Source organism: Dermochelys coriacea, chromosome 6, assembly GCF_009764565.3.
Source record: "Dermochelys coriacea isolate rDerCor1 chromosome 6, rDerCor1.pri.v4, whole genome shotgun sequence".
Classification (NCBI taxonomy): Eukaryota; Metazoa; Chordata; order Testudines; family Dermochelyidae; genus Dermochelys; species Dermochelys coriacea.
The window spans coordinates 12,489,806-12,505,235 of NC_050073.1; the positions used below are offsets into that span (position 1 = coordinate 12,489,806).

The 15,430-nt window shown below is 43.4% G+C and overlaps 1 protein-coding gene across 3 annotated transcripts in view; it reads left to right on the forward strand.

Moving 5' to 3' along the window:
* Positions 1-15,430, forward strand: part of LOC119857533 (NACHT, LRR and PYD domains-containing protein 3-like) — a 296,613-nt gene that overhangs the window by 115,004 nt on the left and 166,179 nt on the right. For all 3 annotated transcript variants that reach the window (XM_038406613.2, XM_043516755.1, XM_043516756.1), the window contains one exon: positions 13,417-13,587. In XM_038406613.2, coding sequence (XP_038262541.1) covers positions 13,417-13,587 — 171 coding nt within the window. The remainder of the gene's footprint in view (positions 1-13,416; positions 13,588-15,430) is intronic.

Consider the following 15,430-nt stretch of genomic DNA (forward strand, 5'->3'; position numbering starts at 1 on the left):
TGGTGGTGTATTCTAGCTCTACTGATTCATGACCATATATGTTCATGAAACGTAAGTATTGGAAGCCATATTACAGAATCCACTGTGCAAAGCACCACCTGCCATTTTATTGTGATGGTTATAATACTTGGGTTTTTTCAGCCTCAGCTCCTGCAGTCATGTGAATAAATTAGAATTTCAGCTTAAATTTTATTTATAATTATGTTTCTCTAGGCCCTCATGATGGTGTAGAAAAGATTAAAAATGTGACCCTTTTGTAACCTACACACTCAGGAACTAGAAGGCTAAGAAAAAGAAACACAAAAGCATTCATTTTAATCATGATTTTGGGATCATGAAGGCTGACTCATGACTTTTGAACTTATGGAATTGGCAATACTGCCTATATGTCAGAAAATAATTATGATTTTTGCAAAAATACTTATTAATGTGAAGGAAAGGCCCAGAAAGGAGCTTCTTAAAGTAGCTGTGCTTTCAAGGCCATCTATAAATAGTAAACTTAGGGAGATGCAAGAAGAGGAGTTTGTCTCCAATGCTACACATTTCCAAAACAACCTTTCACAGGCTTAGACAAGAAACAAAAAATGACCAACCTTACAACAGCATGACAAAGTAATTGTAGATGGCCGGCCAAAGGAATAATCCCTGCTGCCCCCACCATAGAACCATGTTGGTACAATATATATTTTGACATCTGGCACTGGAAGGAATGAGGCTAGACCACGTTATTTAAAATTCAAAAAACTCTAACACAGCAGTGCCTGCTTCTCCTGGAGCAGCTACAGGCAGCACCACCAACCATAAGAACACTTGGTTTCAATTTCCCATTCCCTCAGCCCCCCCCCCCCCCCACAACAACCCGCTGCAGCCCAGCCACTGGGGGAAAAGAATCATAGAATCATAGAATCATAGAATATCAGGGTTGGAAGGGACCCCAGAAGGTCATCTAGTCCAACCCCCTGCTCAAAGCAGGACCAAGTCCCAGTTAAATCATCCCAGCTAGGAAGGCCATTACAATTTAATTCATAATAATAATAGAGATGAAATTGCTACATGTGGTGAGATTCTATGCAAAGGACATTGGCCCAATACCACACATTATGTGGTCAGAAATGCCAAGCATAACCCACAGCTGTAAGTGGGGCTATTTTATGAATTTGCCAAGGGGCCAATTATATTTTAAAGCTGAAATCTAACAAACTAGATTAGCCAATTTGAAATGTGTTGTAGCCAATATTAATTTAAATAGGAGAACCTTTTATGCTGAGTCCAGGGAGCATTAGCAGAATAACCTTAATGCTAGGTTCTATTCAAGTCAGCTTTTCCCTTGGACAGTATTTCTCAGATCAGGACATGTGCATCTCTTAACTGACCAACAGTTTATTAATTCCCCCAGAATCTCATATGTATATACACAACACCTAATCAATCAGGTATTGATATACAAATACTCTAGGCATGTACTGAACACAAAGAACACATACAGTCTTGCAAGTGGTTAACATAGACCAGCACTGGGGTCCAGCCGCTATACCCAGGAACAACATAAATCACCAACATTTCTTATTACATCTACTTGTAATCATTAGTTATGAATTTTTTAGTACCACTAACACATTTATCCTACTTTGTGGTAATCCTAGGAGGGGGAGAGTTGGTCTGTGGGCCTGGTCAAGTGTCTGGTGCTTCTCGGTCCTGCAGCTTCTTCAATTAATTCAGCAACTCTGGGGTCCCATACAGTGACTTCAGTCTTAATACCCTGATTGTAGGGCTTGTTTGCCAGGGCTGCTTTCTGATTTTTGTATTGGACACTTGGCCCATCAGTGCACAGAGAGAATGGCAAGTGGGAATCTCCAATTGGTGGTGGTGATGTACAACAAATCTCTCAGAAGCTTGTCTTAGTCAGAGGGATTTTATATTTCATTCATTTAAAAAAAGCCACCTAAAATGCTAGTTTCAAAGCAAGCAGCCCATTGTATATAATGACCAGAGGTCAAGACTCTAAAGGCATTCTTCACTTCCTGTCATCAGAGGAAAAGCCCATGTGGGTAGAAGCTATCAGCCTGTTTTCTGACAGAAGAATCTATAAATGTGGATTCAGGGAATGATCCTTTATCTCTGACTGTTTGGACTCTTACAGGGAAGTATACCCGATGCAAAGCCGAGATCTCCAGAGAAAATCAGGGTACCCTGAAAAGATTTTTAGGAAACTGGCAGTTTATTACATTACCAGCACAATCTGGAATTACAAACTGTGATTCACTTGTTAATATATTTTACCCGCTTTAACCTCTCAATTATTCTCATTTCCTTTTCTTAGCCAATAAACCTTGAGTTAGTTTACTATAAAATTGGCTGCCAGTTTTGTATTTGTGTAAAGTCTAGAGTACCAGTTGATCTGGGGTAAGTGACTGAAGCAGAAGCAACCTGGTGTGGTATGATTTTTGGTGTAAGTGACCTTTTGTCACAAAGTTCAGTTTGTCTGGGTGGCAAGATATACTCTCCAGTCAAAAAAAAAATGAGGAGTACTTGTGGCACCTTAGAGACTAACAAATTTATTTGGGCATAAGCTAAAACTCACTTCATCGGATGCATGCTGTGGAAAATACAGTAGGAAGATATATATACACAGAGAACATGAAAAAATGTGTGTTGCCATACCAACTGTAACAAGACTAATCAATTAAAGTGGGCTATTATCAGCAGGAGAAAAAAAAACTTTTGTAGTGATAATCAAGATGGCCCATTTCAAACAGTTTACAAGAAGGTGTGAATAACAGTAGGAGAAAAAATTAGCATGGGGAAACAGTTTTTACTTTGTATAATGACCCATCCACTCCCAGTCTTTGTTCAAGCCTAATTTAATGGTGTCCAGTTTGCAAATTAATTTCAATTCTGCAGTTTCTCATTGGAGTCTGTTTCTGAAGTTTTTTTTGTTGGAGAACTGCGACTTTTAGGTCTGAAATTGAGTGACCGGGGAGGTTGAAGTGTTCTCCAACTGGTTTTTGAATGTTATAACTCTTGACATCTGATTTGTGTCCATTTATTCTTTTGTGTAGAGACTGTCTGGTTTGGCCAATGTACATGGCAGAGGGGCATTGCAGGCACATGATGCCATATATCACATTGGTAGATGTGCAGGTGAATGAGCCTCTGATGGTGTGGCTGATGTGATTTTTTAGGTGCTATGATGGTGCCCCTCGAATAGATACGTGGACAGAGTTGGCAATGGGCTTTGTTGCAAGGATAGGTTCCTGGCTTAGTGTTTTTGTTGTGTGGTGTGTGGTTGCTGGTGATATTTGCTTCAGGTTGGGGGGCTGTCTGTAAGTGAGGACTGGCCTGTCTTCCAAGATCTGTGAGAGTGAGGGATTGTCCTTCAGGATAGGTTGTAGATCCTTGATGATGCGCTGGAGAGGTTTCAGTTGGGGGCTGAGGGTGACAGCTAGTGGCGTTCTGTTGCTTTCTTTGTTGGGCCCATCCTGGAGTAGGTGACTTCTGGGTATTCTTCCGGCTCTGTCAGTCTGTTTCTTCACTTCAGCAGGTGGGTATTGTAGTTTTAGAACGCTTGATAGAGATCCTGTAGGTGTTTGTCTCTGTCTGAGGGATTGGAGCAAATGCGGTTTTATCTTGGGACTTGGCTGTAGACAATGGATGTGGTCTGGATGAAAGCTGGAGGCATGTAGGTAAGTATAGCAGTCGGTAGGTTTCTGGTATAGGGTGGTGTTTATGTAACAATTGCTTCTTAGCATTATAGTGTCCAGGAAGTGGATCTCTTGTGTGGACTGGTCCAGGCTGAGGTTGATGGTGGGATGGAAATTGTTGAAATCCTGGCGGAATTCCTCAAGAGCTTCTTTTCCATGAGTCCACATGATGAAGACGTCATCAATGTAGCACAAGTAGAGGAGGGGCGCTGGGAGACAAGAGCTGAGGAAGCATTGTTCTAAGTCAGCCATAAAAATGTTGGCATACTGTGGGGTCATGCGCGTTCCCATAGCAGTGCCACTGACTTGAAGGTATAAGTTGTCCCCAAATCTGAATTGGTTGTGGGTGAGGACAAAGTCACAAAGTTCAGCCACCAGGTTTGCCGTGACATTATCGGGGATATTGTTCCTGATGGCTTGTAGTCCATCTTTGTGTGGAATGTTGGTGTAAGGGGCTTCTGTATCAATAGTGGCCAGGATGGTGTTTTCTGGAAGATCACCAATTGATTGTAGTTTCCTCAGGAAGTCAGTGGTGTCTTGAAGACAGTTAGGAGTGTTGGTAGTGTAGGGCCTGAGGAGAGAGTCCACATAGCCAGACAATCCTGCTGTCAGCATGCCAATGCCTGAGATGATGGGGTGTCCATGATTTCCAGGTTTATGGATCTTGGGTAGCAGACAGAATACCCCTGGTCGGGGTTCTAGGGGTGTGTCTGTGCAGATTTGTTCCTGTGCTTTTTCAGGGAGTTTCTTGAGCAAATGATGTAGTTTCTTTTGGTAACCCTCAGTGGGATCAGAGGGTAATGGCCTATAGAACGTGGTGTTAGAGAGATGCCTAGCAGCCTCTGGTTCATATTCTGACCTATTCATGATGACAGCACCTCTTTTGTCAGCCTTTTTAATTATAATGTCAGAGTTGTTACTGAGGCTGTGGATGGTGTTGTGTTCTGCACGGCTGAGGTTATCGGGCAAGTAATGCTGCTTTCCACAATTTCACCCACGCACATTGGTGGAAGCACTCGATGTAGAAGTTCAGTCTGTTGTTTAGACCTTCAGGAGGAGTCTACGCAGAATCTTTCTTTTTGTAGTGTTGGTAGGAAGGTTTCTGTGGATTAGTGTGCTGTTCAGAGGTGTGTTGGAAATCTTCCTTGAGTCAGATGTCGAAAGTAGGATTCCAGGTCACCGCAGAACTGTATCATGTTCTTGGGGGTGGCGGGGCAGAAAGAGAGGCCCCAAGATAGGAGAGACTCTTCTGCCGGGCTAAGAGTATAGCTGGATAGATTAACAAGTTCACATTTGTTACTGGCTTGTTGAAATCTAGTTATAGAACATACCACCGGTTTGGATTTTCTGCCATTTTTCTACAGTTTGCCCTGAGGTAGGCACTCACAATTGTAAGCCATTCTGGACAGTGTGACACAGTCTGTGGAAATTCCTTTTAAAGTTGTGGCCCAGCTGAAATGAATGATTTGTAGGCAATTGGTTTGCAGTGAGCAATTTGTCCTGCCTCTAGGTGCAAAAATAACAGCTACATGCTGCCCTAGCTTTTCAGCAAGGGAAAGATGGAGCATGGCTGAGACTTGCTTTGAGACCCCAGGGTTCTGGGGCAATGGGAATTTTAGTTGCTAAAATTCAAGTGGATCTGAAGCAGGAAAGGATTTCTGTTCTTTGCTGAATGGTTCTGACAATCAGCAAATAGTAAAAGAGGAAACTACAGTTGCAAAATGTGAGTCAGTGGATCTAGTACATTCTGGTTGAGAAAGAAGCCATTGCATAGGTTGGGTGAGAAAGGGAAACCATCTTGTTGATCATCGGAGTGTGATTTAGCATTTTTAGAGTTGGAAAAGCCTCTTGTGACTGCTCCTGTCTTGGCCTACCATGTTTCAAAACCCCTTTCACATTGGACACAGATGCTACTACATATAGACTGGGGGCACTATTGACATAATGACCATATAATAATGTATCGGGGAATAGCATTTCAGCTTGGCTGCTGCCCAAAACTGAGGATGTATTTACTGAAGCTGACGCTGGAAGAGTTGTGACGGTCATGAATTCGCTATTAGAACGGAGTGAGCAAAGTCTGACCCAGCCAGCAGACTCGACAGAAACAACAGACAACCTTCAGGAGCCCACAGAAAGAGACCCCTTCCAACTGGTTGAAAGGAAATTGTGCAGGAAGAAGAAAACTCCAAGAAAATATAGATAGGAGTAAATTGGTTTGGTTGGTAATGTGAAAACGTCCTGACAAAGTTAATAGCTAAACTTGTACATATTTTTAAAAATGAGTGAAATTATTTCTTTTCTTTGTGTCAGGCAGAGAAGTCATCAGGCTGTCAACATCTTAAACTCTACTGGGAGCATACACTCAGCCCACTGTTATTCAGCACCCTGCCATTGTGCCCTTTAATAAAATAAATGGTTCCTCCTCTTCCTTCAGTTGGCCTTTAATCTGAAAGGGCCAAATGTTTAGCGAATATTATGTCCCCTCCTCTTTTTGTTTCTTCAGCTAAAGAGAAGAAATCTGCAGAAACTAATTACCTTTCATGCCCCTAATTTGCCCCTCCTGAAAATCTGTCTCTTAAAGTAAAATGTTCTGGAAGTGGATTTTTTCCGTTATTTTTCCTTTGATTTTTGCCGGTTCTGACATTATTCCTTTGACATTCAAGATGTTGTTTTAAAGGGCAAAACCACTGATAATAATATAGTTTTTTGAAGATTTAAAAAAACTGTGTGTGTGTCTGTGCGTGTGACATACCATTGTACAATCCAGACTAATGAGCAGTTGTGTCAACTCTGCCCTTCAACACTGGCTGTCTTACCATGCCTTGCTGAAGTAGCTCCCACCTGGACCACTCTCAATCAGCATTCCAGCATGCAAGCCACACCCTGAGTCCCTGTGTGTAACTGCAACGTGCCAGCCACACTTAGGTTATCCTCTGGCTCTCACCAGCCTAGGTTATATTTCAGGGTGACCCCAACACACCCCGAGTCCCAGATTTCCCCCCCAAAATGCATGTTCTGTACTGCACAGCCCTCTCCTGGACAGTACAAGTCCATCATTTCCTTAATAGAAATAATATGCCATTTTACTATTTCAAACAGTCCTTCAGACACTTTTTAATTTAAATTTAAATACACTAGATTAAATAAAACAGTAAAACATGTTTATGAACCTCAAAGAGAGAGAGAGATGTTAAGTGAGTACAAGAACTGAGACATAAAGATCAACAATGGTTACGAGAAAAATAAAGATAAAATGTTTACCAATGCCAACCTAAGAAACTACATTAGATTCAAAGCAAAGTTTTCTTACCACATGCTTCATGCACATGACCAAACTCTTAGGTCAAGACCTCTCCCCCAGTCCAACACTGCTTCCTTTGTCTGTTAGGTGCAAAGGGCAGAGAGAGTGGGAGGGATATCCTCGGGTTTCTGCCCCTTCTTTTTACAGTCCTGTCCCCACTTTGAGAAGCATTTCTGGAGGGGATTCAAGACACAAAAGGTCTATGTGGAAGGACGTTTCCTGCTGCTCTTCCCTCCTGTTTGACTCTCCTTTATCTCCCCTTCCTGCTTGATGACTGTTTCCTGCCTGAATGCAAACTGAGCAGAACACACATTCCTTTGTTTGAGGCTCACCTGTTAGCCACCCTCAGTTTGGAACATGTGTTAGTAAAACCATATAGTGGAATCTTATAACTTCACATACAATGTTGTCACACACATTTTACCAGGACAGTAATGACCAGCATTTCATGAGTTCTCAAATGATACTTCACAAGACACAATTTAGACAAAGATTATTATAATAGTGTGTAAACTGTGGACACAGATAATCCTGTCACAAAGGGGACAGAGAGGAGGGTTGTTTTTGTTTAGTGAAAAGAAAGGGAAAAATCTAAAGATATCAATTCAGCTAGTCTTTTCTTCTGTTTTATGACCAAGGATTTTCTGCACAGAGACTGTTGGTGTGGCAAATGTCTCTCCCATTTCTAATTATATTGTATTAAAATTGTGTGTCTGGATACATCTTGATTTCTGTTTGTAAACTTCCACAGCTGTCCCCTTTATTAATTTCCCTCTCTGTTCCTGCTCTCCCCTTCATTTCAATCCAAAAATAAAATACCAAAATATTATATACATCTATCCCCAAATTACTGTGTTTTCCCAATAGCCCTCAGGGATAAATTACCATCTGATAATTTTAGTTAAATAGGGAGGATTTACATGGAACCACAGAGGGCCCCTCTGATTCCCTCTCTTTTCTCCAGTCTCCTCCATCTCTGAGATCCCCTCTATGTGCTCCTCCTTCATATCTTTTATTTTCTCTGTTTTTTAATCCAGAACACAGCTACCACAGAGTTTTGCCCATTTCTGTTTAAACCAATTTCAGACTATTTGGTTTACAGTGTTGAAATATTTACTGTTCATCTGATTGTTCTGGATGACTTCCAGTAATTCCCTTCTGGTTAATATTTAGATTATTCCTGAGGTTTCTGGGTTCCCCTGTTCTGTTTCACTTCCGCCATTCCCAGTATGTCCTCTGTGCCTTTCATTTCTAGTGCCTTTTATCTCTTCTCTTCTTATTGTCCTTTTCTTCGGTTTCACCATTTGCTAGAATTTTTTTTCAGTAGCTTATTATTAATTTCTACCACTGTAGTGTCTTCTTTTCTGCATGAGATTAAGATCATACAGTCCCAAGCGACTGGAGTGTCAATTTACCTGGTTTAAAGTCTCTTATGTAATTCTGATTTTAAAAGTAAATCATAGTTTAATTAGGAATTGCCAGTGTGCTCAGAAACTTCACACATTCTGCCCAGATGAGAACCTAGCCATATTGTTCAATCCACATTTCCTCTCCAGACTGAATTACTCTTATTTCACTAAGGCTAAAGCTGAATGTAAAAACAATGCCTACGTTCCAGATAGTAATTCTTCCATTGTTTATGCCGCTATGACTACATCAAGTCCCCCCACTGGCTCCCAGTCAGTTTCTGCTGCTAGTTTAAGTCTTAATCCTCCATGAAATTCCTAGAAGGAGCCAGGCCTGGGCCCAGAGAGACTTCCAGCCAGTAGGAGCAGACACAGAATCAGCCTCAGCATGGACCAATGAACACTGATGTCATCAGGCTGTCTGCTGCATGGTGTTACTCTTGACATTCTCCTCAGTGTCTTCACTTCCACCTGCCCTCCATTCTCCCCTCATTCCTTCCCTCCCTCATCCCCTTTCCCTTCCTCTTTTTTTCATTTAAGCTAATCCCCACATAACAAACCCCACTCAAAGAATTTTAAAAAATGAATAAAAAGTGCCACCAAGCAAAATAATAAACAAAATGGCAAACAATCTTGCCATTCATTCTGCTTGTGTGTTCTGTTTCTGCCCCCTGTATTTGTCTGTCTTGCCTAATTACATTGTAAGTCCCTCCTCATAGGAGGGACTATCTACTACTGTGTACAGTGCCTACCACAATGGCACACTGTTCGTGGTTGCTCTGCAGGCGCTACTGTAATCCAGAGGAAAAAACCCTAGTCGTTCTAGCCCAAGTAACTGTAAGAGATGAAATTTCAATCAATGAGCTGCTAAGATAGCTGTGCTCCGGGACAAAGCAGATCGAAAAGCCTAGGATGAAACGTGAGAGCTGGAAGCAAAGCGCACTCAGCTTCAGCAGTGCCATTTCTATTCTATGTCCAGGCCTGAAACCCAGCTGGGTATTGCCAATGGACGGGTGACGCTGGATGCAGTTATTCAGTAGCTTCTTAATTAGGTTGCTCGGAAATGGGAGACTAAATGATACCGGATGATGAACCAGTTGGAACTGGTTGTTATGTTGTACAAAGGCTCCTGTTAAGCAATGCAGATAAGTTATAATTCGGACAGTGAATATAGCAGAGCTCTGTCAGACTCCCTGGCTCTGCGGGATCACTGAACAGCACAGGAGGTAGCTTGTACGTCAGGCTGCATCAAGCAATGGGTTCTTAAGTACTGGCCAGAGTACTGCATGCTCGGTGTGGGGGATAGATTTTCCCTCCTTAAGAGCAGAAGACAGCAGTAATTTGATAGTAGGTGTTCTACCTGCTCTTACTCTCCTTCACGAGCCAACAAGATCAAGGATCAGAATCGTAGGATGAGGCCTGGATTTTTCTCTGGAATCTAAGATTCCTCTTTTGTGAATGGGCAGAATTCTGAGAAAGGAGGGTGTCATGTTGTCCCTCATGGCCACAGAGTTGAACAGGTAATATCAAAAGCAATGTATAAATAGCAGATTAGGTGTCTCCTTATCTGCATATCTTCATAAAAATTGCTGACAGAAACAGTTCTCAAATCAGTCCAGTCTTCAAATAATGACATATTTTCTATATTACGTCGTACAAATAAGCTCATACTGTTGTATGATTACAAACTTTTGTTTTAACCAAGAGCAAAAAAGTAGATGAAAATATATAAAATATATCACTTGGAGCTAAATACTTCCCAAACCTTCCAAAACAGTATTATTTTATCAATCATATTTAGAAGATTTCTGCCAGTTTTGATCAAAATTGTGATTTTCTGATTGTTTTTCAGATCAGGAGCCCAATAACTTTTAAACATTACATGGTATAGAAAAACTGCACCACTTCCAGCATCTACTTCCACCCTGGTAATGACTACCAGTCAGGTGCCTAATGTAGTAAAAATGAAATTTTCTAGGTGGTGGGTTACCCTGTAGTGCCCAAAATGAGTCCAGGCTGTAAGCTAGTGAGAATAAAGGGTTTTCAGTCCTGCATGGAAACTTAAGCATGGAACTGCTACTACCCCTGCATGCGTTCCTGTATCCCACTGAGTTGATGCTCGCTTTTAAAATGTTTGTGTATGCATCTGCTGGGAAATAACCAACTATATTTGGGGTCATGTGGTTTTGATGTATGCAATTCTCTTAACAGCACATCATAATATGACATTCTAGCAAGTTATCCCAGTGCAGAATTCCAGATGAAAACCATGATTGCTCTTGTAATTTTGATTGAATAGAATGTTGCCCTTGAAAGATATGGCAGATTTCTAAAATACTGGAAATAGCATCCAACATTTAAAAAGTGGGGGGACAGGCCACTTCCTGCCCCACTCTTTGCTCACCTCTGGGCAACCTTATATGAATTGTTGTTTTTCCTTCCTACAGCTCTTTAGAGTCTTCAGGTGTTTGCTTGGGTCTGGTCCGGTCTGGTCAGTAGAGAGAGCTTTTGAGTTCTTCTAACACACTTTAGCAAATCACAATGGGTATCAATATGGTAAGAAGCTTCATCATAGAATCATAGAATCATAGAATCATAGAATATCAGGGTTGGAAGGGACCCCAGAAGGTCATCTAGTCCAACCCCCTGCTCAAAGCAGGACCAAGTCCCAGTTAAATCATCCCAGCTAGGGCTTTGTCAAGCCTGACCTTAAAAACCTCTAAGGAAGGAGATTCTACCACCTCCCTAGGTAACGCATTCCAGTGTTTCACCACCCTCTTAGTGAAAAAGTTTTTCCTAATATCCAATCTAAACCTCCCCCATTGCAACTTGAGACCATTACTCCTCGTTCTGTCATCTGCTACCATTGAGAACAGTCTAGAGCCATCCTCTTTGAAACCCCCTTTCAGGTAGTTGAAAGCAGCTATCAAATCCCCCCTCATTCTTCTCTTCTGCAGACTAAACAATCCCAGCTCCCTCAGCCTCTCCTCATAAGTCATGTGCTCTAGACCCCTAATCATTTTCGTTGCCCTTCGTTGTACTCTTTCCAATTTATCCACATCCTTCCTGTAGTGTGGGGCCCAAAACTGGACACAGTACTCCAGATGAGGCCTCACCAGTGTCGAATAGAGGGGAACGATCACGTCCCTCGATCTGCTCGCTATGCCCCTACTTATACAACCCAAAATGCCATTGGCCTTCTTGGCAACAAGGGCACACTGCTGACTCATATCCAGCTTCTCGTCCACTGTCACCCCTAGGTCCTTTTCCGCAGAACTGCTGCCGAGCCATTCGGTCCCTAGTCTGTAGCGGTGCATTGGATTCTTCCATCCTAAGTGCAGGACCCTGCATTTATCCTTATTGAACCTCATTAGATTTCTTTTGGCCCAATCCTCCAATTTGTCTAGGTCCTTCTGTATCCTATCCCTCCCCTCCAGCGTATCTACCACTCCTCCCAGTTTGGTATCATCCGCAAATTTGCTGAGAGTGCAATCCACACCATCCTCCAGATCATTTATGAAGATATTGAACAAAACGGGCCCCAGGACCGACCCCTGGGGCACTCCACTTGACACCGGCTGCCAACTAGACATGGAGCCATTGATCACTACCCGTTGAGCCCGACAATCTAGCCAGCTTTCTACCCACCTTATAGTGCATTCATCCAGCCCATACTTCCTTAACTTGCTGACAAGAATGCTGTGGGAGACCGTGTGAGACCGTGAGATCAGTGGCTCAGGCCCTAATGTTCAACTCCTGATTGTTAAGTAGCTCTTCCTTAAGAGCCTCAACTATTAAAAAAGCACTTCTGAAACTGAGAAACACAAGGGAAGAAAGAGGCTGGTTGTGTAATTAAATCGCTGGATCAAAACTCAGACTCTCAGTGGTCTTGGGCAAGTCATTCAGTCTCTTATGGGTCTCAATTCTCCATTTGAAAAATGGAGATAATACTATTTCCTTTCCCTCACATTTTATCTCTCTGGTCTGTTTAGATTGTAGCATCCTCAGGGTAGGGACTGTCTGTGTCTATGTTGCTTCTTTTTCTTACAACACCAGTGTCCTGTTCTGACACCTGTGTTACCCTCAGCCAAGTGGTGGCAGGTGTCCTGCATCTTGCAGATCAGAGGAGAAATTGGTGACAGGGAGTTTGGGTAAACTCTAAGTGAATCTTGTCATATTTACACTTATTCGCCCATTTTGGAATGAGATGGTCACACAGCACACATGGAGGGCTCCTCTTCCAGAGATCTGAGCCCAGCACCAAATTCCCAAGGAGAAACTCTGCCTGGAAAATGGACTCTAGTCAGAGCCCAGGGCAAAGAATAAACTCTCCTACTGCTGGCTCAGCTACCTCCTTCCCAAAACTTATCCCCAACACCACTCCTCGGTTGGGGAGTGTCTCTCCTTTTTTATCCCAGCTGGGGTCCTTCTTTCCCTTCATGTGTCCTCTCCCCCATATTGGGGTCTCTTTCTCCTCAACTTCTCACTTGTCTGCCCTCCTTTCTTACCTTTAAATCTTGTGGAGCTCTTCTCCATTGCTTCATCATGGACACCCTCTTCCCGCCCCACCCCAGTTGCCCCAGTTAGGGCTTATCTCCCTGGTTTCCCATGTACACCCATGGGTTTTTTCTCCTCCTGTTCAACCCACACTTAATGTGTCTCACCCCATTGGGGGCGCCTCTCTTCCTGCCTCCAAAATATCTCAGGGGCTCTACCAACCCTTACTGAACCGGGGTAGAACCTTATCCAGAACCTTATTTTTCAGTGGTCAATGGCAGAAGTCTAAGGATTGTGGGGTCTGGAGCATTCTCAATGCTGATAGGTCTAGGGTGAGATGCAAGGGTTGGGTCTTAGGCAGGAAGTCTCCCTAAAACTTGTTCCTCATTGGATGCAGGTGGGCTTGGAGCAGGGCTGGGGCAGGGCTTCTGGCTCATTCTCAATGCTGATTGGTCAGGGAGAGGGGCTGGTGGGTGATCGCTCATGTCTGAATTTCTCTCTTCTGCAGCTTCTTTGGTGGTCGTCTCCCAGGCGCTTGCTGTGAGGATCTCGCCTCTGTTCTCACAGCCAATGAAAGCCTGACAGAGTTGGATGTGGCTGGTAATAATCTGGAAGATGCCGGAGTGCAGCTTCTGTGTAAGGGACTGACACACCCAAACTGCAAACTGCAGAGTCTGCGGTAAGTAACATTTGGCCTCCTCTGTGTATTCACAGGTGTCTTCTATATAAAGCACTTGACAGGGTGGGTGGCTGGTGTCTGATGTCTGCTCCCTGCAGCTACATGGAGGAGCCGAGCATTAAGTGTCTCTCAAACACCTCCATCGGTGGCTCACAACATGCACCCAGCCTGCCCTGTTTAGAAAATGGTAATTTTAAGTAAAGCTTGGCCCACAAAAGACAGCAGGCTCCCCGGTCCCCTGGTGTTTGGGGGATAAAGATACATTTTAAAAACTCTCTCTTAATAAAACAACATTTATTTAAAAAGTGCTCACTCCTACCCTTCAGTTACCAGACTGTTTTAGATCATTTTAATGACTTTTGACACCTTGACCTGTTTATATAAACTTATAAAATAAAAGAGGCCCCAGGATACCAAGGAATTGTAAATGTCCCCATCTGAGCTGAAATATTCAACTTTGGTTTCAGCATCAGCCTCAGCCCCAGCCTTGGTGGCCATTGAACGAGGAGCTAGCATGGGGAATCAGACAGGACCACTCCATAAGTAGATGCCCAAATAGGGGACCAGGGCTGGAAACACGACTCCAGTGCAGGGAAAGAAATAGCACTTCCCTGTTTTATGACCCCCCCCCCCCAAGGGCCAACGAGCTTACAGAGCGAGTGGAGTTGGAGGAAAGTGAATTTACAAGATCTAAAGTTCCAGAAAGTACTTTGGGCCACAGATTTCCAGTTCTCTGAGGAGGAGAGAAACTGTTTACTCTGCATGGTTTGTGAACTTGAGACTAAAGTGGAGATTCTTCATGCAGAGATGGAAAAGCAGTGACCCTGAAGTCCAGGCGACAGAGATAAGATCACCTAGAGATTGTACCCAGTGGTCCTGGGCATGTGACCCTGGCCTTACTGCATAAAACTTAGGGTGATTGGGACCCACAGTTTGTCCTTGAGGGAAGCTGGCTATGGTTTCTGGGACTCAGAGAACACTCCATTATGGGGAGGGACAGGGGAAATGGTATTATGTTACACCATTGAGGGGAATAATTTTGGTTAAGTTTAAAAAAATTTTGGGCCCTGAAAAGTTGTAATAACTGATGTTGCAGAATGTCAAGGTGAAAAGGTATTTTTGCACTGTAAGGGGTGAGAGTAGCCCTGGGGGGCACCTCACAAAAAGAAAAAAAATACATATTTTTTTTTCCTCCTGGAAAGAGTGGGGGGTATGTCACAGGGTTGATGGACTGAGCCCAGCTCCCCTAGACCGAGTAGGTAAGCCCATTCTAGTTAATTAAAGAGGGCTGGGCTACACCTGGGCTTATAAAGGGCTGCTAGTAGGCAGCTGTGGAGGAAGGACTGAGTCAAGTGGAGCCCCTGGGAGGGAAAGCCACACTGGAGTGGAGCTAGCATCTGTGGTGCCCTTGGACCCTGCTCCAGGGATCCAGGGGTTCAAAGAAGCAGCTCTGTAGCTGCTGTTCCAGGAGGGGAGCAGAGACATATGAGGCTGGGATCAGGAGTGCACAGGACCCCTGGGACGGGTGGCCCTGAAGCCTGTCACCAAGGATTGAGTTAAGACTGTGTTCTGTTTAACATCTGTTATGAAAATAAACCTCCTTGACTGAAACTGGGTGTGGCAGCACATGCTTTGGAGCTGGGGAGAAACAATGGCCCTGGTGACATGTCTGGTTATTAAAACTTGTTTTTGTTATAATAGTATATAGCCCTTCCACCAAGGTGTGGCTTAACTTTTCTCTCCCAGGCACTTGTTATCACCAATACGTGGAGGATTTCCCCCACTCCTCTCACAGGTGAAGTTCTGGGTTTTGGGTTTGTTTTTTGCAGGGAGAGAGAGGGGA